This window comes from Gallinula chloropus, assembly GCF_964237585.1.
Source record: "Gallinula chloropus genome assembly, chromosome: Z".
Lineage (NCBI taxonomy): Eukaryota > Metazoa > Chordata > Aves > Gruiformes > Rallidae > Gallinula > Gallinula chloropus.
The window spans coordinates 12,331,667-12,358,778 of NC_140089.1; the positions used below are offsets into that span (position 1 = coordinate 12,331,667).

General features: G+C 46.0%; 2 protein-coding genes across 2 annotated transcripts; both read left to right on the plus strand.

Moving 5' to 3' along the window:
* The first annotated feature begins 4,558 nt into the window (after positions 1 to 4,558).
* Positions 4,559 to 6,037, plus strand: PGAP4 (post-GPI attachment to proteins GalNAc transferase 4). Its single transcript, XM_084278927.1, has one exon. The coding sequence runs from the start codon at positions 4,683 to 4,685 to the stop codon at positions 5,868 to 5,870; it is 1,188 nt and encodes a 395-aa protein (XP_084135053.1). The 5' UTR covers positions 4,559 to 4,682; the 3' UTR covers positions 5,871 to 6,037.
* Positions 6,038 to 15,476: 9,439 nt separating this feature from the next.
* ALDOB (aldolase, fructose-bisphosphate B) lies at positions 15,477 to 25,452 on the plus strand. Its single transcript, XM_084277873.1, has 9 exons — positions 15,477 to 15,598; positions 21,939 to 22,061; positions 22,345 to 22,556; positions 23,068 to 23,122; positions 23,277 to 23,437; positions 23,661 to 23,744; positions 24,211 to 24,385; positions 24,541 to 24,740; positions 24,951 to 25,452. Exons 2-9 carry the CDS (start codon positions 21,950 to 21,952, stop codon positions 25,044 to 25,046), a joined length of 1,095 nt encoding a protein of 364 aa, XP_084133999.1. The 5' UTR covers positions 15,477 to 15,598; positions 21,939 to 21,949; the 3' UTR covers positions 25,047 to 25,452.
* The last annotated feature ends 1,660 nt before the right edge of the window (positions 25,453 to 27,112 follow it).

A 27,112-nucleotide genomic window follows, 5' to 3' on the forward strand; every position in this document is an offset into this window, starting at 1 on the left:
CTGAGGTTGCAGCTTGTCCGCGGAGTATTAGGTTGGGGTGTAGGAGTGTTTTTCGCACAACAGGTTCAACTTGGGGTGCCACTACAGGGTCAGCACACAAGCAGAAACCTCAACTCACGTGAACAGCGTTACTAGTACCACAACTACAGCTGAGGTTGGGGCTGTAACAACTGGCCTTTCCATGACACCTTCCGAGAGCCTACCTTTGTTTCCTGGAGTGATGCCTGTGGCTTCTGACCAGCTGGTTTATGCTGGGAAAGGAATGGCTTTTCCCACTGACGCTGAAAGAAGAGTAGTTAGGCACAAAGAAACAATCATTGTGGCCTTGTCTCACAGAGCAGGCAGTAGAAGACTGTCTTAAGTTAGCTACCCTAAAATTTCGCAGCTTTGAAACACCCAGGCAGCTTTGTTCCAGGAATGCCTGCCCACAGGAATAACTGTGGATCGCAGTTTGGAGCAGACATAAAATCTGCTTTCTCTTTTAAAGCACTAGCACAGCAGACAGTGTTCTGTACCCCAAAGAGGTCCATACTCATTCTTCTACTCTTTGTCAGAGTGTGCAGAGGTCACTTTTTTCTGAACAGTGTAGTTCAGCCAAGTAATTCGGGGACTAGTGAAGATAGGAACGTAGATTTGGAACCAGGTCAACCTAATGTTTCTGGAGGGAATCTTCATCATGAGGATCTAAGTAAGGAGACATGCCCAATATATGGCTTTACATCGCTACAGCTTCTAAATTTGAATCAATGTCTCAGTTCCACACAGACCATACATGAAAGTGGCCTCTGTTGCAGGTATTTACATGATTTCAAAGTAGTTACTGTTCAGGCTTTGTAGAGTTTTAAAGCTATAAAATCCAGTCCTGGCTCTTGCTTTTCTCAAACTTCATTTTTCTGTCAGAAATGCCATTTCTGGAAGAACAATTTTTTTTTTTCCTCTCCCTAAAAAAGGAAAAATAAGTGACATTACCAACAGTTTCTGAAAGTCAGAAACATCCCAATGAGTAGAAGACAGCCTGACTGTAAGTTCTGGATTCAAGTCCTGAAGATAAGATACTTCACCTCTGTAGAAGCAAGAAATTTCTATTTCGTTTTAGAAACTTCCAGCTTCCCAATGTTACAGCAAAGAAGTGGAGAGGAGGTCAGTGTCTCCCTCTTCAACAGATCCTTCAGCTTCTTTTTGGCAAGAACTAGAGTATTTGACCGCCTTTTATGAGCTCTTGACCATTTTCAGCCTCCGTGGGTATTCCACCACCCAGTGAAAACAGCCTTTTCCTCTGCAAATAAGCTGATGGAAGAACACGGCAGTCAGTGTGAGTGCTAACAGCCCAGGCAGCAGAGGAAGACCCGGAGCAAAGCAAACCTGCTTGATGGCCGCTTTCATGGAATCACAGAATGCTTTGGGTTGGAAGGGACCTCAGAGGTCATCTAGTTCCAATCCCCCTACCATGGGCAGGGACACCCTCTCTAGACCAGGTTTGGCCAAAGTCCCATCCAACCCGGCCTTTAAGACTTCCAGGGATGGGGCTTCCACAACCTCTCTGATCAACATGTTCCAGGGCCTCACCACCCTCATAGTAAAGAATTTCTTCCTAACATCCAACCTAACCCTGCCCTCTTTCATCTTGAAGCCATTGCCCCTTATCCTATCACTACACTCCCTGGTGAACAGTCCCTCTCCCACTTTCCTGTAGGACCCCTTTAAGTATTGGTAGTCTGCAATCTGGTCTCCCCAGAGCCTCCTCTTCTCCAGGCTGAACAAGCCCAGCTTTCTCAGCCTGTCTTCACAGGAGAGGTGCTCCAGCCCCCTGATCATCTTTGTGTCCCTCCTCTGGACCCGTTCCAACAGCTCCATGTCCTCCTTGTGTTGAAGACCCCAGAGCTGGATGCAGTACTGCAGGTGGGGTCTCATGAGAGTGGAGTAGGGGGTCAGAATCACCTCCCTTGACCTGCTGGCCATGCTGGTCTTGATACAGCCCAGGACACAGGTGGCTTTCTGTGCTGCTAGCACACTGCCAGCTCATGTTGAGTTTGTCATCCACCAGCACCTCCAGGTCCTTCTCCTCAGGGCTGCTCTCAATCCATTCTCTGCTCAGCCTGTAGTTGTGCTTGGGATTGCACTGACCCACAGGCAGGACCTTGCACTTGGCCTCACTGAAATTCATGCAGTCTGCCTGGGCCCATCTCTCCACCCTGTCACAATCCCCCTGGATGCAATCCCTTCCCTCCAGCGTGTCAACCTCACCACACAGCTTCCAAGTTGCAAAACTTGAGCCTCAGAGCTCTGCGGTCTTGGGTCGCATTTCGGATGAGGTGAAGCCAGCGTGAAGTCAGAGACGCTGGTGAACGGGACACTCAGGCCGTGTCTGGCTTCCAGCCCGGTTGCTCTGCTGTAGGAAGCAGAGGGGCTCCCTCCTGAGGACACCGGCAGGTGGGGACCCTGCGCAGCTTTCCCTTGGGAAAAGGCAGCTCCAGGCAGCCCACAGCAGGGACCCGGGGAGCATAGCTGGCAGATGGAAACCAAGTTGCTTTACTCTCTGAGAGCTAGACTACATTCTAGAGTATTACTGTTGTTTCATCTCCTTTCCCCGCTGCGGTCCTCACTGTGAAGTTTGGAGGCTGGCACTGGGACAGAGACAGCAACGCCTCGAGGATCACAAGCAAGCTCAAAAGAGTGTCAGTTTGAGATGCAGAGAATGATTCTGCATTTCTGTGTTCCATTAGTGTTTGTGACTGGTTAACAGAAAATGAGAAAAAGGAAAGCCCAGGATTTTGGATAAGTGCATTTAGTGTCTTTGCATATGGTGGGCTTCAGGTCTTTGTGTCCTGAAGCACTGTGGCTTGGGTCTGCCAGCTGAAAAGCAGCCTTTAAGGCCTTTACAAGGTCCACTGATGCAATACAGTGCAGCATTAGGATCATGTAATCACAAAGGGGAGAAAAAAGCCCTACATGGGAACTCTCTGCAGATTCTTCTACCTCAGTGTGTAAAGTTATTTACACTTGTTACACAAAATCTTTGAAGTCTGTGCTGATACCACAGTAGTGATGCCACAGGCTATTGAAGGATGATTCGTGATCTCACAGTAAAGTGCTTGGTCTCTGGCAAATACTTGGAATAACTCTTTTATAGTTTCCAATAATCTTATAAAAAGGGCGTTTACATAAGATTGTCAGATTCCCAGATGTCAATAGAAAGCAGTTCTCTTGATGGTAAATACAGCAAATCTGTGACTACAGTAATGAAGGCAATTTAGAAGCAGTCCTAGATTAGACTCTGCTCTGTGCCCTCTAAGTCATTTCTTCTACGTGGTCCATTCTTCTGAGACAGAGAAGAAAAGCCACAGCCCTGATTTCATCCACAATAAACTGCTCAGGCTGCTTCAGAAGACACCGTGCAGGAGAAAAAGGGTAACATTTTGGTCTGGGAGCATCATTGGATGATCAGAACTTGCTGAAGGCAGAAGGTCAAAAATGGAAGAAACTCTCCACCCAGTGGAGCACAGACAGTCAGCTGCGGGGCCATGAATGACCCGGGTCTTTACAGGAGGGAATGCAAAATAGAAGGGAGAGACAAACAGCAGCTTGAAAAGGGAAATTCCTGGCACAAGATAATTAATGGGATCAGCCTAATTGCCATGATTTTGTGTAAGCTTCTGGCAGCCAGGCTGCTAGGTGTTTGTGGCAGCCCAGAGAAACAGAACAGAAAAGCCAAAAGCCAAATACGGCAAAATCTAATTTTTGGAAAGGTGAATGTTTGCTTAAAGTAGAGAGGGAGGGTGTAAGTGTGTGTGTGTGAAAATACATATATAAATGTTTCAATTTTAAAGTCTCACCATTTTAAATTACAAATTTTTAAATAACAGATATGACTCAATGGCTCAACTGTAATTTATTCATCTCCAACTGCATTTCAGAGGGTCTAGAGAGGAGGAGATATCTCCATGAGACACACATACACACTCTACACTTGGCATACACATGCTCTTGGTGAAGTAAATGCGTATCTTTGTCATCTTGCTTCACGTTCTGGGGAGTAAAGGGAAGAAGCACGTGTTTGGAAGTGTGTGAACAACAGAAGGGAAGCATGTGTCATTCCACAGAAGTTTGTCTCTCAAACGTGTGCTAGGCTAAGATACAAGAAATCTGCCTTTCGTTCCTGGCTGTGACCCAAGTCTTACTGTGCCACTGTGACCAGTTACAGTTCTGTGCCTTTAACAAAAGGGGATTCTCACACATCCTGCATCTGTGTTGCCTGTGTGCTACGTGTTTGAAGCATGGTAACAAACCCACCAAAGTCCTACGTAGCTAAAAGCCACATCAGAGGTCTCATATGCTGAAAAGGTCTTAGGGGATCCTTTCTGGAAACAAGTTTGGCTCATCTTTCCCCAGCCTCCCATGACAATTGTGTGATGCCTCCACCACACAGGTCTCCTCCGGGGTCTTTTATTTTGTCTTACTCAGTGACTGACCCTCAGCCTTCCATTTGCTGAAATCACAGTCTTCCTACTCCAACAGTTCCTCTTTCATTAACCGTCTTTTCTCTTTCTTTCTCTGTAGGCTTGGACAAACTGCAGGTTTGGCAGCCACTGTCCCAGTGATACCTTGCAATCCAGGAGGGATGCACCAGAAGTGAAGGAATGAGGGCATGAACAGAGCAGGGGTGCCCTCCTTCTGCAGCAGCCATGTTACACCATGTCTGGCAGCTCTACGGGAGGTGGTGCCGTTGGTCCAGTCCTTTCATCCATCTCCTCACACTGACTGTCGTGACATTCGGTGTGCTCGCACCTCTGATTTGCCACCGGCTCCTCCACTCTTACTTCTATTTGCGGCGCTGGCACCTGAACCCCATGAGCCAGGAGTTCCTGGAGCAGAACCAGCAGGAGGGCCAGGCTGCCCTCCATTACTTTGAGAAACTGCAGATGCCAAATGTCTCTGAGGCCTCTGGCAGGGATGCCTTGCAGCCCTTTCTCCTCATCACCATTATCACTGTGCAGAGGCGGAATGATTTCCACTATGTCTTGCAAGTGGCCTCCCACTTCCACCGCCTCCTCCAGAAATGTGGTGCACGTTGCCACAGCCATCGCATCCTCCTCTGTAATGTGGAATCAGACCCCAGCAGCCATCAGGATGTCAGGCTGCTGAGCAGCTTCTTTCCTATGGTCAGTCGTGATAAAAGTGGGGAGAACCCTGACCCCAGAGTGAACCAGTTTGAGAAGGAGAAACAGGACTACATCTTCTGCCTTGAGCAGTCGCTGTTGGCGTACAACCCACAATACGTCCTCATGGTGGAAGACGATGCTGTGCCAGAGGAGGAGATATTTGCTGTCTTGCAGCACCTCTTGTTGGCCCGGTTCTCCAAACCATACCTCAGAGACGCACTCTACTTCAAGCTTTACCATCCTGAGCGGCTTCAGCGCTACTTCAACCCCGAACCCATGAGAATCCTGGAGTGGATAGGTCTGGGCATGTTTCTGGGACCCATGCTGAACTGCGTGTACTCCTGGGCGACGGGGCGCCCCAGCCTCAGTTGGCCCATTGTCTTGTTCTTCGCGTTGTACAGCATGGCTTTGTCAGAGCTGGTGGGGCGGCATTACATGCTGGAGCTGCGCCGGCTGGCCCCCACGCTCTACAACATCGTGCCCGTCACGGAGTGCTGCACGCCTGCCATGCTCTTCTCTGCTCCCTCTGCCCACCGTGCCTTAGGTTACTTGAAGGGGCTGCAGTGCCGCCAAGGTTTTGCTAAGGACATTGCCCTCTACTCACTGCTGCGCGCTAAGGGGGAGAACGCCTACGTGGTGGAACCCAACCTGGTCCGGCACGTGGGAATGTATTCCAGCCTTCGCCTCAACGACAATCCCAAACTGCTGTGATGTGTTCTTTTGCCTTTCTAGAAGCAAAGCCCAGAGAACTTGCCTGGAGAGACAGCGCGCACCCTCGGACGCTGTGCCGTGCACACCGGGCATCCTGTGCCTCCACGGGGACAAAGAGTAACTCTTTAAAAGGAAAAGTGTCTTTAAAAATAAACCTATGTACATGTGGACCCTATTTATTATATACAAGGAACTGATCACGACGTGGGAGGGGAATGGAAGATTCCTGCTGAGGGTCACAGATTGTCTACTCTCCTTAATCATACCTAGGGAAGAGCTGTCACACCGATGCAAACAGCTGTACTGCCTGCTCTCCTTCACATTGGTTATGGAAGTCCTCACCTTCGTGCAACAGAAATGTTGGACAAAGCAAATGTTTCAGATTTAAGCTCGTGAGGAGGAAAAGCCCTTATTTCCCCATCCTTACTAAGGTCTGATCATAGAAGGGACCTCGAGAGATCATCGGGTCCAACCCCCCTGCCAAAGCAGCTCCCTAGGACATATCACTCAGATAGGCGTCCAGGCGGGTCTTGAATATCTCCAGTGAAGGAGATTCCACCACCTCCCTGGGCAGCCTGTCCCAGGGCTCTGTCACCCTCACTGGGAAAAAGTTTTTCCGCATGTTGGTGCGGAACATCCTGTGCTCCAACTTGCAGCCATTGCCCCTTGTCCTGTCTCCACAGGCCACTGAAAAGGGGCTGGCTGATTCCCCCTGCATCCCCTGCTTAAGATAATTATAGACTTTAATTAGGTCCCCCCCCTTAGTCTTCTCTTCTCAAGGCTGAACAGTCCCAACTTACTCAGCCTTTCCTCATAGGGGAGATGCTCCAGGCCCTTAATCATCTTTGTAGCCCATCATGATCTCTGCCCTCTGCCTGTTTCAGAGCAGTGGTTCTGAGCAGACCTTTGAAAAGTGGCAGCCCTTTATGTGAACCTTCCCAAAAATTTCACCTAAACTGCTCAAATTTTACTAGGCCTCTCTTTTGTTACTGTTTGCACCTGCAGATCCTGTCTGCACCTACACCCTTCCCACTTTGTTTTTTCTAGGAACAGTGGCTCTTCTAGGCAAAGCTGCTGCTTTGTTAGACGTCATCTCTCAAGGTGGGAATAGGAAAACGGAGCCATTGGTGTCACAGAGCCAGGTCACAAATGCATGTTTTCGTTGACACGTTAGAGACAGGAACAACACAGGATGACTACCACATTGATTGGTATCATCAGTAGTTGTAGTGGGTCCAGGTCGTTAAGCCTTATCAGTTGCTGATTGGACTTAGAAATTCAACATGAATTTACCTTGACTTCCTGTCAGCACAGGGGCCAAGAGAAGATTACATCAGGTGCTCCTGTTGTCCAGGATCCTTGTTTTATTCTGAGGCTGTGATTCATAGCTCAGCCTGAGGTTCTTTCACCACTCCTGGCAGCAAGCAACATAGTCATAGGAAACAGAGCGAGCTGTGCATAAAAACAGGCAGCAAGAGGGGTCACTGATAGTGACCCATTAACTTTATGTGCTCTGGTTGTTAGGCATTTCGGGTAGGTACTTTGTACCACAGCTGAGAGCACAGTTAAATATAAAACCGTGCAGATGACAGAGATCTCATACAGAGTCCAAACTGGCACCAAAACGTTCAGCTCTGATGAAAAGCCCCCACCTTGACTTTCATCAGCTTTGAACCAGATTCACTTCGATGTGGAGTTTCATTGAAATATTTTTGAAACTACAACCCTAGCTTTGGAATGAACCAGGTACAGTGTTTTTGTCGAGCTTTGGGCAGTGGGGGTTGTTTGAGATTTTTGTTTTGGTGGAGGAAGAGCTCTACTCTGAATTTCCATTCTCCCCAATCTCTCCCAGGTGATTTATGCCTTAAGCTCTTAACAAGTCTGGTTGTAGACCTGAAGGCATAAAACTCCTGAGAGATGGAACCAAAGAAAGTTGCAGACCTCCAGCTGTTGGTGTGTGACAGGTACCAGTTACACAATACAAACACATCATGCAAGTTAGCCAAAAATGGCTTTACAACACAGAGCAGTGCTTTGCTCTCTCAAGTAATCCGCAAGGGTACTTTTACAATGCCTTTGGAAATCAGATGTGAGAGAAAACTGTTTGGGGATTCCACATCATTCCAAAGGTAAAACACCTTCACTGTCAGAGGATAGAGGAAAAAATTGCACAGGCAGAATCACAATTAATTCCCAGCTGCTGAAAACCCCAAAGATACCAGAGTGGTCAGACAGTAGCAGGGGGGAAAACCTATTCTCAGGCTTTACCATAGTATGGTTAAGGTGGCAGGATTGTATATTTATTCCACTAAGTGCCTGTGTGTGTGAGGAAATACAATTTGTTTGTTTGTGGATCTTCAGCTGTGAATGTTCCAGTGTAGCGTGCTTACTCTTCACTCTTTCTATCTTTGTACTGTACAAATCCAGGGCAATGCCCTGTTCTTTCCACGAGGGTCTATTCACACTCATTCTTGCAGAGGGACTCTTACAGCAAGGTACAGCAAATGGAACAGGGAGAGGAAGAAGGAGGAAGCAAAAGGAAGAAGCCTTAGAAAAGAAGCCAACTAACTATATGCGGTTAATAAATGTTTTGATGTGGGAAATTATTTATCTGTGTCAAAGTTATTTCCCTTGTTTGGCCGCTAATACCTTATTTGTTGTCCCAGAAATCCAGGGGAAGTAAATTTCACCAAGTTTCATAGCTGAAAATGAAGAATATTAATTTGAGGCATCCCTTCTAAACTAGAAGACAGTTTTAAGGACTTGTCAGAGGACAGGAGCTGACTTGGAAACCAAACAATACGCAGGGGGCCTACAACTTGAGACTGCCAAACCCCCTGAGAATGAACGCCATATAAATTCTTCAGGTCCTTCTGGAATAATTTCCTTAAGTGCCACATTCACCTTTACAACAGAGGTGCTTCTTTTACTGAGCCGTGGGCTCTTCCTGAGTTACCCAGGTAACTTGGTCAGTGCCCACCATGCCAACGGGGCATCTCAGGCAAGCGTTGCTTCTGCTGCCTCTGAACTTTCACAAGTAGATTGATTTTTGTTTCTGTTTTCTGTGCCACACGTTTTATTAGGTATGACAAGTCAGAGAAATGTACTTTGCCCCTGGAACAGAAGATGGGAGGTTACTGTGTGCTCTTAATTCCTGTTGTATTTCTTTTTTGAACATGCAGGCCTTTTCCCTCTTCACCCAGGGAAGTGGAGTTGAGTTTCCATATCTCAGGCTACATAAATTCAAGACCTAGCATTAACTCCTTCAAATGCAGCCTGAAGACTTTGGTCTTATTCACATTAAAACAATCAGTGGCTATTTTTTGAAACAGTCTGGGTTTTCTTGAATGTTGGTCCATTCTCGATAGTTTAGAGAGTGTTTTTCACTGCAGCAACTACTGCTTGCACAAGAGGATTGTCTCCTGATGGGGCAGACAGCAGGACTCAAAAGCATCACTGTCCAAGACAATTCAGGGGAAGTTACTCAACTGAACAAAAACTACCATTGTTTCCAAGGCACATCCCACACAAGCATGATTACAGGTGAACACAAAGCATAAATTGATAGGTCCCCCTTAGATTAGAAGTCCAAGAAGATTTTCTAACTACAGTAGGTTATCAGTGTTTTGGCAGTGAGAAGGCACTGCGTTTGAGGAGAGAAGGAAGAAGTCCCTCTCAGCAGTAATTTGGCTGGATGCATGGTAAATTACTTTTTTTCCTAAAGATACTTAACAAGCCAACTTTCTACCAAATAAACCATCTTTCTACTAAAACTTGACTGTCTCTCCTTTCTGCATGCCACTGTTTACTGTCCTGACTGGCAGATCCATCTCTTTCCTTACTGTATTTGGCTAAGAAAAATACTTCTGTGTTCATGACTCTGCATGCTTCTGGATGAACACAGTAACTTGGATCCTACAGCAATTCAGAGGGAAAAGGACTTCCAAAGGTCCCTGGTCCAATTCCCCACTCAAAGCAGGTCTTATTAGACCAGGTTGCTCTGGTCCTTTTCCAGTCAAGTCCTGAGGCATTTTAATGGGGACATGAAATGAAATCAAGCTGTTAAATTCTGGACTTTAACCCTAGCACACTTTTGTGTAGAAAGGCTGTATATTTCACAAAATAAAAGAGGTAATTTTCTGTGGGAGACTGTTGTAGTTACAAAGGCACTGGCAGTTTCTGTCCCTAAGATAAGAGTTTCTTTCTGTGTATTTCCACAACAGCTTTATAGATGTCATATCCAAGCTGAGCAGATGGCAGGGTCCAACATACGGTTCTGAATAATCTTCAATATAACATACATCTGCCAGAAATGCATATAGAATTAGGTACTCTATGGTTTGCTCTCCTCCACTCTGTGTGTCTCTGTTGCTAAAGTAACTTCATTTCCACAAACTATCTGCCCTAACAGCTTATGTTTTGAGAGAATCCTCCCCATCTGCCACTTGATTCATCCACCTGTAGGCTAAGAGCAGTATCAATGTCCATTTCCAAGACTGTTCTGCATGGCAAGCTACGAATGCCACCGTCCTAGCTGTGCAACCACTGGTGATTCTTAAATGTTTATGAAGAAAAACAGCATTAAATTTTCTTGTCCTGTTAGCAAGCCTCTGGCCAGCTTTTCTTCAGTGCTTACTTTCCCTCTGACCTTCTGCTGTGGTGTCCAGTGTTCCTCCAGCAACGCAGAAACCACATCTACAATGATTTTTTTCAGCAAACTGGTCCATTTCAGACATCTGTTGTAGTTTTTAGTTTTTAAACTGTACACCAATGTTAACATGCAGCACCTAAGTGTGCTTTTTGGGCGGGATTATCTGCTGCTTAGATAAACAGGTAATAAACAGTTAAGTGTCCCCCATTATAGCAGCCAGTTGTTTGCCAACTTTTTAAAAAACAGAATGTCAACAAAGGCACAGAGGGACCAGTGTCATTACTGCATTTATCTTCATGTCCCTACAGCTACTTTGCACAGCCCAGAAGATGCTGCCAGCCTGATTTAATGTTGTATCCTCATTTGCTAATTATTACAAAGATCTGGGTTTTGATAACAGCAGTGTTACATGGCTGCCTGCTTTTCATTCCAAGTCAGAGTGTTTGTTGCAGCCCAGCTTTAAGATGCAAAGAAAGAAGGACAAGCAAACCTTCCCTGTGCGTTTGTGGACCTGAGCCTGTTGTGCTCAGCACCCTCCATGCCCTCCCTGATGTACGTGTCTGCAGACACTGCTGTGCAGCCAGAAATCCAGGTGATTTTTTCTTTTTTTTCAAGGGTTAAAGGCCAGGCTGCCTGCATCAGGGGTGAGGGCTGTAGGTGAATAGAGAAAACACACCACTTAATAAACAATACTTCTGATTAGATAGGGATGAACAAGCTGGACTTTGAGACAGTTAAGCAAGACTGCAAGTACAGAAAACAGGAAACATCCAGCTCAGTGTGGAGAGGCAAAGAGGAGGCAGGCTCTACACAGCTGAAGTCTGCTGTGATTAGACTTTAACCCCATCACGCAGGCAGCACTCTCTTGAGGCACACAGAGCCAGGTGTTTTTCATGTGGATGCATATTGCACTCACTCTTCCAACTTCCACTGTTTTTTTTCCATTCCATTTCAAGTCCTTTTACAGGTCTGACCACACACAGGGGTGTTGATGTGATTAATAGTACTTCATTTACTGAAGTGCAGAGGGAAGCTTTAACTTTTTTCATTTTTCTCCTGGTGACTGTGTAATCTCTGAAACTGCTTCATCCATTTCCTTCTTTTTCCCTCTTTCTTTCTCAGATGCACTCTGGTTTGTCTCTCTTCATATTCACTGATTATTTGCATTTAAAATGCTAGTTAATATGGACAGTTAAAGGCAGAACCAGTATCAGAATGATACTACCAGAACTAAAAAAACAACTGTCAACCTGAAGAAACATAAGCAATTCTAACTATTTTTACCCATTGCCTTTAAATCAGGCTTTCAATTGATTTTGAAGTACTTTATCCAGCAAGTGTCTTCACTCAAAACTTCAATGCAGAACTGACAGATCCTTTGACAAGAAGTTTGGATGTAATGATGCCAGCAATGAAATTAACTTCTGCTATGAAAACCCAGTACTTGCATTGTCAAACTGAAGAAAACAAAACCACAAATTAAGAATTAAATATTAACCCAAGCCACCTGCAAAGACAGATTTTAGCAGTCTTTAAGAATTGTGAATGTGCTCTTCTGTCAACTTTTGTATGGTATTTTCAGATGGAAACATCAACACCAGCAAAATCTCCAAGGCATTCAGTTACAAAATTCACTGTTGCTGCACCAGCTTTGTGAGACAAAATGCTTATATTTGAGCATTAGCAATGGCTTTCATAGCTGACCTCCAACTCCTGTTTCCAGGCTATAAAAGGCACAACAATGAACATTTAAGCTCTTTTATTACTTCTGCATCTTGTTTGCATTGATGTTCCAAATAAAAATTTGAGAGCTGTAAAGATTGTTTTAATTGCAAGCCTGATTATATCAGCTTCCTCATTAAAAGATAGAAAGGCTTTAATCCATGCAGAAAAACGTCAGTGTCTGTGTTTAGTTAGGTATGTATTTAATCAGTTCTCACACACCCAAACTCTCAAAAATAGTTAGCAATCCTTCCTCTATTAAAAGAACTTCCTCATCAGTAAGAAAGCAATGACTGATCACTGCAATAGCCTGTAAAATTATTACTAAGAATGCCAGAAACTGGTAGCTCAGCTGCCCTCCCTCCCCATTCTCCTTGTCCCTATCTTCAGCTAAGAATCTTTGCAGATTCCTTTTCCCATGCCAGAGACAGAGGGGGATGAGGATCCCTGGGGAGGCAAAGGAGCGTTGGTGCTTCCTCAGGAACTGCACTCTCACAGGAAACCTGCCTGCAAGGCCAGCCCTACAAACTGCACAGGACAATCTCAACGTACCACTAAGATGGGTGGCAACACAAACAACAGTGGATGCTACAAAACAGGATTGGTTCCATGCCATTATTGAGTCACTTTGTCATAAAGTTGTTACCTGTGCCCCTTAGAATTCATCTGCATGATCTCTGCCTCTCTTCACCTCGTATTCTTTAAGCCACCAAATCCGATTCCTGGCCTGCATCCTTATCCTGGACATACCTCCCAGCACAGCTTCAGTGTTCCTCACACTCCGTGTCCATCAAAGGTGTCCCACTCTGCCTGTATTGCAATGCCTGTATCAAAGTCATGCTGTCCTTAGCCACAGAGTCCATCCCTGTCAAAGTAATGTCTAGGTGTAGCCACCTTCACCAAGGGTGCTCACACGTGCAGCCAGTCTCCTGCTGGCTACAGCCACACAGATGTGTGATGTTACATTGAGAAAGGACTAAACAAAAAGAAACCATTGCAAAATTAGCTGGGTCACAGGAAAGCTGAGACAGTTGGCAAAAATATGAGTTCAAACAGTAAATAAGACAGATTTATAACCTGTATAACACAGATTTTGCTGTAGAATATTTAGTGCAGGCAATGATTTGATATTTTTTTATGGGGCAGATTACTTGCAATCCCCTCATGACACAAGCTTTTTCCCCTTATCATTTAAGGATACATGGTACCACTACAATCTGATCTTTAGAGGAATAAGTATCCCCAAACTATATTACATACCTGTGATGATGAAGGCGTGTATTCCTGTCCAGTGTCACTTTAATATCTGTCGACTACTGACTAGCAGTCAGTGTCATGGTTGTGCATGTTAACAGCACCGAACACTACAGTGACATTATGCAGTATGATTGCTATTTTCATATTCTTGCCTGAAAAGACTCATATTCCTAAATTAAATGAAATCATGTCCATGTACTTTTTCTCCTTCTCAGTCCTCAGAATCTCCCCTGAGACCTGTAATCCTTGTGCTTGTAGTGCTGGATATTGAACCACCTGGAAATACACATATATACTTCTGGAAGAGTTAAACACACAAAGTGTGCTGCAGGGGAGTATTTAAAGTGGTTTCTAAATATCAGACACTATTTTTTGAAGAAGTCTTCTCCCCCAGTTTTCTCTACTAGCAAGTCAGGTGGCACTGGGAAAAAAATACTTCAGCTGTGACAGATTCTAATCAAACCAGGAATGATGGGAACTAAATTCTGATTTTCTCCATGGTGCTGAAGAAGACCATCAGTATGACACCTCCTGGGTCTCCAGAAGGTCTTAGATAACGTATTTCATTAAAAATATTTTTAGTCCACACTAGATGCCTCTGGGGTGGATAAACTTTAATACACCATGGGGTTCATCTTTCTGCTAGTTTGGGAGAAATGGAATGTAAAGCAAACAGTGTAAAGCAGGGAGGGCTGTATGTCAATGTCATGTGCCACAGCACTCTTCAGCAAAAAGATGTGGACATTAAGGAAAACAGCACAAGCAGGAGGCCTTCATTTAGGCTGTACCCTCAGCTTTTTGATAGGTCTCTCTGCTGATGGTGATGGAGCGATACTACTGGCTGTAACTTAAGTTGTTCAGATGTCCTTACCTTGGGGCACGCTGCTCTAGATGAGACAGGCTCAAGGAGGAAGTGCCCTAATGAAGGCAGAGCTGCTCAGCGAGGGGAGCAATCAGGTGTCTCTCAGTGTCCATGTAAAGGTTAAAGGTGTCACTACCTGAGCCAAACAGATGGAGAAACTACGTCATTCCTCACGCAAACACTGGGTCTTTGTGGAAAAGACTGCTAATGTCCAAGGTCGAAGAGCATGTTGTTGCTGGGGGGTACGGTGTTTGCCTGAGTCCCTGCGCTGTGCTTCCCTCCAGGAGCACTGACCTGCAGTACAGGGGGGGGAAGATTTAAAAAAATACCTGGAGCATAGCTGTAGTGTGATTTTATATAAGCTGGGATGGTACTGAAAAGTGTATAGGGAATTTTTTCCCAGAAGAATATTGCAAAGTGAGTGAGACATTCATATGTCATTGTAATAGTGGTAGGTGTTTCAGTGGGATTTTGGTGGAAAATTTGGCCTGCAGTTGTGCTCTTCTCTGTGGGCATACTTCTTCTGATAACCATCATTCTCACACATGCACTGCATCATAATAAATAAATCAGAACTTGCAGTTTCATCAACACTGCTACTGTAGCATTGCATTTTGCCTTTCCACATACTAACTGGAAAATATGTTTCTGTGATAAATTTTCAAGTGAGGAACATCAGTTTACCACTTAGGAGGCCACTCAAATCATAGCAACTCCTTTCATTTAAGGACCTGTTGCATTGTTTCTGTGTTTTGTTTTCTACTCTTCCTTCCTGCACTGTGTGTTTCCTAAGCATAGGCTTCCAGAAGATAAAACCCTAAATGGAAAGTTATGCCCCATATCCCTGTGAACAATTTCCATGGTTCCTCTTGTAGTTCCTTTCAGTCTGTTTTAGGAAAAGAAGGAATAATTTGAAATAACTGGAAAACATCTCAGTTTCACCACATCATGAGCAGCTTTATATAGAGAGGGGAGGGGAAAGGGGAGGAACACCAGGAGTGAGACCAGGTCCCATTAGTTGTGTGTGGTTGTAGTCTGACAGCCAATGACTGACCTCGAACAATGACACCTCCCCAACCAGCCTGGGGAGGAGGGAGAATGAAGGAGTGGAGGAAAAAAAAACCAAACAAACCTGTCAAGAATTATATAAAAGTTAGTGGTTACAAGGACCAGGTCTCTTTGCCTGCAACCACCTCACCAGAAGCTTGTAGCAGCAGAGGCACTGCCCACAAACAAGTAAGTGTAATAATTTCATTTCTAAACTGTAAACGTGGTAGATGCATCAGCAGCTGAGACACGATGTGTTTCTCTAAAGTAAGCCTGGGGAGTTGTTTTTTGTTTTGTTTTTATTGTTTTGTTCCAGGAACAGCTTGCAAGAAATAAGCTCTCAGCCATTCTGCAGTGATCATCCAATGTGACCCATTTGCTGCTAACACTGGCTTTCTAACTTAGCTTAGTCACTCAGATCTCCTGGAGTAAGTGAATAGTAAGGGGACTAGAGCAATAATATACCTGCTTTTTTTTTTCTTTTTCTTTTTTCTACTGGTTTGTTTGTGTTTGTTTATGCCTGTGGAATACATAAATTTATGTTTTGCAAGGAGCAGAGAGAATGACTGGAGAATGCAGCTGGCAGAAGTGTAATTATGTGTGTTTGTTGTGCAGCTTCTTATGAAGTATTAGTGCAGCAGTGTGGCTAAGATTCTTTGGCAGGGGGTTGTAAGGTAGTCTGCAGCACAGGAAACAAAAACTCCTCTTGCATTAGGCTGTAACCTGTCAAGCTGTGAACAGACAGCTTTAGGAAATTGCTCAACAAACTCAAATCCTCACTGACTCTGTGATCCTCCATCACTTTCTCAACTATCCCATGTGCCTGGCATCCAAAACCATGTAGCCCACCTGAAACCCTCACCACCATTTCTCCCAGCCTCCCCTGCTGGCATTAAAAGACTTGAACTCTGGTGCAAGTCTGACAGCATTTTTTAACCTTTTCTGAGAAGACCTCAGCCCTGTGAGAGTGGCAGCTTCACCCTAATGACCACACTTACTTCCAAGAAACCAGTTTCTTGCCACCGTAGCCATCCATAGCCATTGGGAGTGCTCCAGGACTGCTCTGCACCACCTGCAGAGGCCACATCCCTGGGTACATTATCTCCTTTCATGCTCTCTAGAGAGATGAAATGGGGGTACATTTGCCCAGGGCTTGAACATAGTTCTGAGGGTTATGTGAGAATTAGGACAGGGAACTTCAGGTCTGGCATATTCCCATCCTTGGAGATAGGATGTTCAAGCAAGGTCCCTAGACAGAAAAACCCCTTGTTCTCACTGTCATAAAAGGGACCAAAACTAACCATATATGCCCCAAAGGAACTATCAAGATGGTGAAATTAGTAAGTCAATCAAAGAATCTGCTGCTTTTTCTAGGTGACAGAAGTCTATCTCTTTTTGTCCCATACCCTGAACTCACTTTTTAGAACCCAGAGATGAAACATTTTGCTATATTAAAACGTCCAGTCTCACTGCAAAGATGAAGGGAGAAATACCCTGTTCTTCCCTCAGAGCTCCGTCACGGGTACAGGAGGCACCACTTACACCCCAACCCCCAAAAGCAAGTACTCAGAGAATCACAGTGTGACTCAGGCTGAAAAGCACATCAGGAGGGCAAGTGAGGGTTAGAAACAAGGTCAGATCAGGCTGCTCATGGCTTTTGTTCAGGGTGGATGTTGCCAGCCTCCAAGGATGGAGACATCACAGCTTCTCTCTCAACCTGCTCCACTGTTTATCTGACCCAATAGCAAGAAAAAGTTCTACATATCCTGTCCAAATCTCTCTAGTTTCCAGTTAAAGCCTGTTGTCTCTCACTCTCCCATTGCATGTTGCTGTGAAGAGCCCAGCTTTACTTCTTTGATCACCACTCTAGGTACTGGGGGTTGCTGAGACATGCCCCTGAAGCCACCTCTGCATGAGGGTGAGCTAGAGCCAGCTCTGCAGCCTCTTCCTTGCAGAGCAAGTGCTTCAGCTCCAGACCTTCTTGGTGGCACATGTTGAACTCACTCCAGTTTGTCAATGTCTTTCCTGTACTGCAGGGACCCAACAGTGGATGCAGTACCCAAATGTGATCTAAAGAGTGCTGAGCAGAGGGGGACAACCCCTGTACTCTCTGGGCCAGACCCCTGCTCACAGGATGCTGATGGCCCTCGTTGCTGGTCCCCATTCAGCTTGCTGCCTGGGCCTTCTCCAACAAGCTGCTCCCTTGTCCCACCAGCCCTGGTGGGATCACTGCTGGGGCTCTGCACCCAGGCAATGGTTGGACATTTGTTTTGGCTGAACTTCACGGTGCTCAAGTTGGTCTCTTCCCACCCCCTGTGCAGGCTCCTCTGGAAGGCTGCCCAGCAATCAAGCGTATCAACTCGTCCTGCCAGCTCAGTGTCATGTGCAGGCTAGATTAGAATGTGCTCTGTCAGCAGGATGGGGCCAGGCTTGCCCAGACGTTCATACCTATCAGTCTGCTCAATGCTCAAGTAACCAGACTGACTCAGAAGCAGCCTTTTCACAGAGCTCCACAGAGAAGGAGCCAATCAGCCCTAATGAGAATATAGGGTACATAACTGGTGCCTGTCTCTCCTAAGCATACAAGTGTAAGTAAGGGGTAAATCCAGTCAGGCTAACACAGTGCCTACATGTGATGGGCTGAATTCTCCCATCAAACTGCATTTATCCATCCAAACATGCAGCGTTTGCTTTTCCAAACCTGCTGCCTGGAAGCAGGATCTCTTGTGCGCGCAGCGCAGCGTGACGTGCGTGTGGCTTGTGTCACCGGCTGTCAGACGTGATGCTGGGGGGCTGTGCTCACTGGTGGCTGAACAGGAAAAGCTACGTGCACAGAATGAAAGTCATACTTTGAGAGTTTGGTCCTGCACTTTTGGAACCAACTTTAGAGAAGAAGGCAATGAAGAGACCCAAGAGAAAAACTTACAGATTCTAATCCCGCTTTTTCCTATCTGCCAACAAGGACTCAGGTGAGATTCTCTGTAAGATTATGATATGCCAGTTACCTGAGGTTGGTTGGAAAGAAAGACACTGATGAAGTATTAATGTTTCTAAGATGACCTGAAGTGGAAAGAAACAGTTTGTTCCTTCTACTGTTCATCTCACTTCTGCCCTTTGGTTCTCAGTATTAATATTAACAGGATGCAGTGGTTATGCCAATATCCATGAAGATATTTCCCCTGCAGTCCTCCTTTATGGTAGCTGAGAAAAACTTGAGACTTCAGCAGTATAATATTTACTTTTACAACTGTGATGTCCTTTTCCCCCACCCCCACCTGGTCACAGGCTGGGGGGCTGAACAAAGAGGTTTGTTTGCTCAAGGAGCTGCTGAAGCCTGACAAACACTCAAGGTAGCCATGAAGCTGGAGGTTTGTGTCTCCTGGGCAGTTTTATTCTCTTGTGTTTTTTATTCCACTTTTAAAAACTGTTACCTAAGCAGTTATCACAAAGAGAATACATTGTATTTGAACAGTGTCAAGTCAATGTGAAATTACTTGAGCTTGTGGCACTATGATAATAGCCCACCACCTAAAATGGATAAATAAAAATAAAATTTATTGAAAAACTTGATTGGTGGGACAACTCCTAGATACTGCAATGGAGAAGACAGTTCCTTCAAGCTTCTTCCTGGCTGAAAAAGTTGTCAAATCAAACCAATAAAGCAGAATTATAAGGCAAACAGGTTTTGTTCTGGGAAGAACGAAATGAGCTGTGAAGCTTTGGCAGCCTGGGCACAACGCTTTTTCCTCAGGACTTGTAAGGTGACATTAAGGGGGGACATTAATGTTTCTGTGGATGTGCTGGGAGCTTACTCTTTGCAAGGCAGTTGTATAAAGTGTTACTGAAGTATGAGACTTCTCTGCTCCTCTTTAAACAGTCAGAGCAGTACCCTACAGCAGAGACACTCTCTGAATGCAACGGAGAAGATTCTCAGAAATTATGCTCCTCATGAAAGAATGACAGAAAAATAAAGTCTTAAATCAAGAGTACTTGAACATTCTGGACCTTAGAGCTATCATTAGCTTTACAACTGCACTTCTGCACTCATTTCTTCACCATTTCAGTTGGAAACACTGTAAATTTTACTTGTCCTTGTAGCTCAGCAGGGTAGCTGGGAACCACTCACCATGGCCTTAGAGATCATTTTGGGGATACTTGTGGCAAATCTCCAGCTACTCCTTCACACACAATGAGAAACTTGCATGGCAACTGTAAATACTCTGCTGTCTTCCAATTCATCAGTGTGGAGCTGTATTGTTTCAGTCTCTCAGAACACTCACTTGGATCAGCATTACGCACTGAAAACTCCTATTTCGTGTGCTGGCAAATTGCTTTGCAGGCTGGTTTTGAATGATAACTGCCTCCTTCTTATCTTTATGCAAACACTGGAAACAAGTAAGATAGAGCAGACATTAGTCTCACTGCTTATTGCATCCCTGGAGAGGAAGCATACCCATAATAGCATAAGTAGAATAACGGATGATCTTGTAATTCAGATAGGTGTATCCAGATAATCTTTAATCCAGCTATGTGCTGTAGCATACCTCCAAACTGCATCTCTGAAATCCCACTGCTGATTTGGCAATCTGTTAGCTTTGACCTTGGGCAAGATCATGTTCTTGCCAGATGACAATTTCCCAGTATTTTCCAGAAAGACCATGAACTGCTGGAGTGATTCCTCATCATATTGCATTTTAATTTATTTAACACTGCTTTGGTTTTGGCTGAAGTGCTTACAACACCAACTATCATTACAGGAGTCATAATTTGTATCAAGCCCATTTCCTGTTTCTAAGAGACGTTATCAGGCACAGAAAGCAGCTGAGGGATCAGGCAGGTGACAGGCAAACTGAATTAGCTGCACAATACAAGCCACAGCTCTGCAAGTTCTTTCAGGCAGGCCAGACAGTGAGAGCTGGGAGTAATGGGGCTGTGGTCACCACTGTAGAAGGATGCTCACCACAGCCTGGCAGACGGAGAGAGGAGAGCAGCAAACCTGCTTCCCAGGAGCACAGCGAGGCCTTTCAGCACTTGCAGAAGGAGGGACCCCTCCTGCATCTGACACAGGCCTCATCATGTGCTCCTTCCAATTCCCTCTAACCCGAGAATGACTTGCTGTTGGTAAGCTGCATAGGAGTAATTCCAGTTTAAAGCAAGCAACAGGACACTGCATCTGACTGGTCTGTACTGGTAGAAAACACCACTGCAATCTTGAACAGTAATGTTACTGATGCCAAAATGCCTTCAATGATAAATCAGAGATGCAGATTTACAGCTGTCCCAGTCTTGTGATGGTACTGTTGCCAGAAAATTTTGGCACCATTTGGCAGGGTGCACAGAACTCCGTTACTCTATCATGAGTTGCAGCCAGGCTCCTAATCGTTTCTCCCCACTACACCCTTCAGCAGGGAGGGCAAGATCCCCTGGCAAGGCAGTATCTGTGTGCAGGGAAAGAAGATAGAGGACACAGCTGTGTATGAGCTTTCGTGGGAAAACATGATTGCTGGTCATCTCTGGCATGTGGTGAAATGGCACTTTCTCACTCCCCTTTATGGCTGAGTTTAGGAATAGAAAATGCAGACACAGCAGCCCCTCTGGACAAAAGCTTGTTACTGGACATCTTTTATGTTGTCTTTAATGAATCATCTTGTGGTTTTGCCTCTGGCTGATAAAACATTAGGTGCTGTTTTAGCTATAGCATATGATTAACAGAGGGAAGAGAGTGTTTATATCTCAGACTTACTGGCCTACATACATAGGGAAGTAACTTGCACTATTCAGATGATCTGAGAAACTGTAATTTAATGCCATACAATCAAAACTTTAATAAGGTCAAGCATTTTGTCAAAAGAAGACAGAGCCTGGATTTCATGTGCTGGGTATCTGCAGTTAGTAAGCCTCTGCCACAGCTGAAAAGACAGACATGGGTGGTAAACCCCTCCAAGCCCCCACGTCTCACAGAGTAAAGGATGCCCTCTTGTGCTGAAAAGCAGCTGGTGTGGGGAGGGGTCTGAGGAGGGGGGACAGAGAAGGAAGAGAATTACAAAACAAGGCAGGAGGGTGGGGATAGAAAGTCAACTAGACAAAGTAATCATTGCTGCCAACATAGGCCAAAGCATGTAAGAGGGTAAGCACTGTGATAACTGGCATTCTTCTGACTGGGACCAGAAAGTCGTTAAGTGCTTTGCAAAGAACTCTGCAGAGTGTGTAATCTGGAAGCTTGTTAGCAGGTTTTTATGGCAGACTGACCTGCCTTTAGTCTCTGTGCAAACCCATCTAAACCACCAAGCCTTTCCCACTTTGGTCCTAGCGTGAGGACGTGGCTCCTGCACATCTCTCTTCTGGTTTTGCCAGATGCCCCAAGCCAAGAAAAACTCCAATGGATTTCTGGGGTTGTGCCTATGATAACTTGGACCAGGCATGGAGAGCTCTCCAAGAGATACCCCAGTGGTGTCTGTCTGCGCAGTGTCTCTGGTTCACAGTTTGTGTATAGTCTCCCTCAGCTTCTAACAGTAATTCTCTTCCACAGGTAAAGTCAAGATGACCCACCAATTCCCAGCACTGTCTTCAGAGCAGAAGAAAGCTCTCTCAGACATTGCTCAGCGGATTGTGGCTTCAGGAAAGGGGATCTTAGCTGCAGATGAATCAGTGGGTGAGTTCTGAATATCAATCAATTAGAGGCACCAAAAACTTTAAATTTTTTTTCATCTTTGAATGAAAAGTGAATCAAAGTGTAAATTAAAGACACTGAAAAACTGTTGACTGAGCAGGAGCAGCACAGCCAGGCAGGGCTGTGTCTACAGCAACAAAAACTGAGAAACTGTGGGTTGCAAAAGGAAGCTCTGAACTGAAGCCCCAGTTATTGCTCCATACTGGGAACCTGGAGACCAGCCAAACCTAACACCTCTTTGTCTGACCTCCATCCACCTCACTAGGTACCATGGGGAACAGGCTGCAGAAGATCAATGTGGAGAACACAGAGGAGAATCGCCGGGCTTTTCGAGAGATCCTCTTCTCTTCAGATGCTTCCATCAACCAGAGCATTGGGGGAGTGATCCTCTTCCATGAGACCCTTTATCAGAAGGACAGCAGTGGAAAACCATTTCCAACCCTCATCAAAGAGAAAAACATTGTGGTGGGAATAAAGGTATCTGTACATGCCTGGCTGGGAGCATAATCTCAAAACCCCATTTCCAGTGAAAATTATGTATGGGTCTGCACTCTCTCTGGACACATTTTTTTTTGTCTTTTATTCTGCTTGGTTTTAAAATCACTACAGGATCTCTGCCACCAATCTCCACTTTGCTTTTGTACAACCAGGGGCACATTTGCATTTGATGCAAAAACCAACTCAAATCTATTTGCCATTCGCTGCAATTAAATTGCTGCATGCAGTGACCTAAATCTAGTCCCTTCTGCATCTAACAGAGCTTTTGAACCATTCCCTGCAGCCATCTCTACACATTACCTCTTCTTCCTACCCAGTTCACTCTTTTTCTTCCCCTTTACTCCAACATCTCCTTTGCACCCTTAGAATGTTCAGCCCCACACTTCACTGACAGTCAGTCTGCAAAGACAGTCTAGCTGTGGGTAAGAAGATAAGGATGAGACTGACCTCCACTTCTCTGTAACCCTTCCTCTTTTTCTGGTCTCCACAGCTGGATAAAGGCACAGCACCACTAGCAGGAACAAATGGAGAAACCACCATCCAAGGTAAGAAGAGATCCAAGAGGCCTAAGCCATGCATGGTGCAGCAGAAGCCATGGGGGGACTCACCTGAGTCCCAGTCTTGGCTGGTATCTGGGTACTTTTCAGAGCTATGCCCTGAAGAAGAGCACTCAGTGAAGCACTGTTCTTTCATCTGCAGGGCTGGATGGGCTGGCTGAGCGCTGTGCCCAGTACAAGAAGGACGGTGCTGACTTTGCCAAGTGGCGTGCCGTGCTGAAGATCACCCCCACCACACCCTCTCAACTTGCCATCCAAGAAAATGCCAACACACTGGCACGCTATGCCAGCATCTGCCAGCAGGTACCTATCCTCCAGAGACCTTTTCTGAGGTGCTGTTGCCCCTTCTCACTGATCCTGGTGATAACACACTAGGTAACTCGGAAAGCGGATCTTTGGGGGGGTTTTGGAAAAGTTGAGGAGGAGGGGCAGTGAAGCAGGAAGGAATACCACCAAAGTCAGGGTAGACACCAAGGACAGTTTTTATTCCACACCCCTAAAGACTTCCCTGATTTTCTTTCCTTAGCATGGCTTGGTGCCCATCGTGGAGCCAGAAATCTTGCCTGATGGAGACCACGATCTCCAGCGCTGTCAGTATGTCACAGAAAAGGTAAGAGATTTCTGACCCTCTCCTCCCAGTCTCAGATCACTAGTTAATCTTAGGCTTCATGAATCTCAAAGAGTTTTGACCCAAAAGGTACTCTGTAACTGCAACACAAAAACGAGTTGCTCAGTCAAGTAACAAGTTAGGAGCAAACGAAGAGCAGAATCCATGCTTTTGAATTTCCACTCAAACTGCCAAATAATAATTCTCAATCTCAGAACGATGAACAAAAGACACTTACCCCTCTTTCAGTATATCAGTTTGCAAGGACATGTCCCGCAAATATGAAGAGTGGTACCCCAGTAATCTCAAAAGCAGTGATGCCTGCAGGGCTGCAACCCTTGTGATAAATTTAATGAGAGAGCAAAGTTCAATTTGATGCTGTTGCACTGCCAGGCGATAAGCTGTCTTTCCACAGAAGGCTGAGGTGAAGATTTGAGCATGGGTCTGTATAAAACCCTCCTGTTTTCAGGTTCTGGCTGCTGTCTACAAGGCCCTGAACGACCATCATGTGTACCTGGAAGGGACACTGCTGAAACCCAACATGGTGACGGCCGGGCATGCCTGCCCCAAGAAGTACACCCCTCAGGATGTAGCTGTGGCAACTGTCACTACACTTCTCCGCACCGTTCCTGCTGCTGTTCCTGGTGATTCCCAATTCATTCCTAAGTGTCCCTGCACACTGCCACTCTTGCTGGCTTTGCTCCTACATCTGACACGCTCGCTCCTCTGACATGTAAAGGTCAGGGGTTGTGGTGGCTGAGGCACTTAGTTTCTGCAGCTCAAAATCTCTTTCTTGCAGGGATCTGCTTCCTGTCCGGAGGTCAGAGTGAAGAGGAGGCTTCTGTCAACCTGAACGCCATGAACCAGTTACCTCTGTCTAAACCTTGGAAACTGACCTTCTCATATGGGAGGGCCCTGCAAGCCTCTGCCCTGGCAGCATGGGTGGGCAAAAGTGAGAACAAGAAGGCTGCACAGGAGGCCTTCCGCAAGCGGGCACAGGTACAATGCTATCCCCACCCCTCAGTACAAAGAGGAGCTGCTTGCAATGAAGGGAGACATGCTGTCACCTTCCTAAGGCTCCTCTCCTTCCTGTCCCTCCTGTGCTCCATGTTGACAAGAGATGTCACTCTGTGATACAGGCCTTGCTGTCCTTCCATGTCTGTCTTACTCCGAGCTAACTGCTTTCTCTCCTTTTTCTTTCCTTTTCAGATTAACAGCCTGGCTTGCAGAGGACAGTATGTCATGTCTGGGAAGACTGACACAGCTGCCATGCAGTCACTTTTCACTGCCAGCTACACTTACTGAAAGTGCAGAAACCTTCCTTCTGACTCTCTTCACAAAGTGGAAGATGTTCAGAAATGCAAGCAAACAGATAAATCTAATTTCCCCTGCCCTGTACAAAACTGGAGATAAAATATATTAGCTTCCTTTCCACCCTTCAATCCTACAATTTAGTGAGGGAATATTCCTGTTTCACATGCACATTCCAAATAAAGGGGATTCTTTCCATACAACTAGCAGCTGCTAATGCATGTGAATCCATTTTCCCTCTGGTTTAAATTTAGCCCTCAGAATAGTAGGCAGATTAAGTAGTTCCCTAGCAATTCAAATACATACCCTTGCCCATCACCACATTTTGTAGCCAAAATCCCAAATTACGAAACCTGACTGTGTCTTCAATCATGGGAATAAAACAGTAATTGAACACTAATCGCCATCTCACAATTCTTTGTTCTGCATACACTTTACAGTCTCTTTCACACATCTGTGGTTTTCTGTAGCCTATGCAAAGATCAAGGGACAAAGTGTTACTGCTGGTGAGCACGGGAAACCCTGGGGAGATCAAAGGGAAAGTCCAGTAGTGATACAGCTGGAGATGTTACTCCTGCTGACTGAAGCCTGAGAGACACTGAGGAAACTTGAGAGATGTGTATGATGAGCGGTGCACTGGATTCAGGCCACAAATGGGTAACACTACCTTCAGAAGCTTCTCATGTCTCTGAGAAATCACTGTTGGTGTGATTTAGGGTTGCACAGGTTGAATTAGTGCTGTACAAAGACTGTTCTTCCAAAGGGCTTTAACAATGGCATTTTCCGCACTAACGACATAAGACAGGCAGGGAGGCACCTTGGTGTACTCTGTTGGCACGGCTTGAATAATTAGGCTTACGTTGAAGGCCCACAGTTTGACCTTTGATATGTTGCTATGTACCTGTTATAGAGACGTAAGCTTTGTTAGCTGAACAACAATTAGACAGATGTTAGGAAAAAAGGGCATAAATGGCAGAAATTGCAGAGTTAAAGTTATGCAAGAACATTAACCCAGCAACATGCTACACCAATCATCCAGCAACACCTTGGAGCAGCCCAGCAACCAGCAAAGACCACACAGCACGAAAGACATTCACAGCCACCTGGGACCCAGCCTGTGCTGCTGGAGCCACCCCACTTTGCAGGATGCTCCTCCCAGCCACAGGTACCCACTGCCCAGCCAGCCAGGAAAGGGAAAACAGGACAAATCATTGTCCTGCAACCTCCTCATGTCCTCTGCATTAGTACCTGCTCTTCCACACAGCCGTGCTCCTTCACAGGGATCCGACTGTTGCACAGCTAATGCACGCATTTACTCTGTCCTCAACCATGAATGAAGAGCACGTGGTCTGTCAAAACCCACTCCAGGGCCCAATCCTGGAGTCAGGAACAACACTTCTTGCCTGGTTTGGTTGTGGTTCTCTAGGTCTCCACGCACACACGTTGAAATAAAGCTGTGCTCCCTGTGAGAAGCACCCTACGGATCGACCGATCTAGGCAGATCTCCTCTTTAAAATGGGAGTGGGGAAAAAAGCTGGCAAAAGAAACCCTCTCAGGCTTTATAAAACCAGAGCTGTGGCTTTACTAAGTAACTCCCACTCCTCTGCGGGGCATGTGTCACACAGGCCGTGCTGACGGCGGCTCTGCCCAGGGCCCTTATGGAGCCTGAACAGAGGTGTTTGTGTCTGCTCATGGCACCGCCCTGAAGCAAAGCCAGACAGGTGAAGTGTTACTTCCCACTTTAAAAGGAATGAACATCCTTTGAAAAACACACAGAATAGGGAAAGCGAGACACCCACACAGCCGGGGGAGAGGCGTAGACGCCCAGTGCAAGCGGCCCGGCTGACACAGGCAGCCGCCCCGCCCCGGAGGCGGGACGCGAACCCGTGGCGGCAGCCGCCCGCCCACAGCCTTTGACTGCAAAGCCGCGGGCGGCGACATGCGTCCCTACCTCTCGTTGTCTTAGTGCCACACGCTCTGCCGCCCAACCTTCCCGCGGCCTCTGCCGTGCCCGCCCCGCGGCGTGCGGGGGGCAAGAGGAGGCGACGGCCACCCCCACA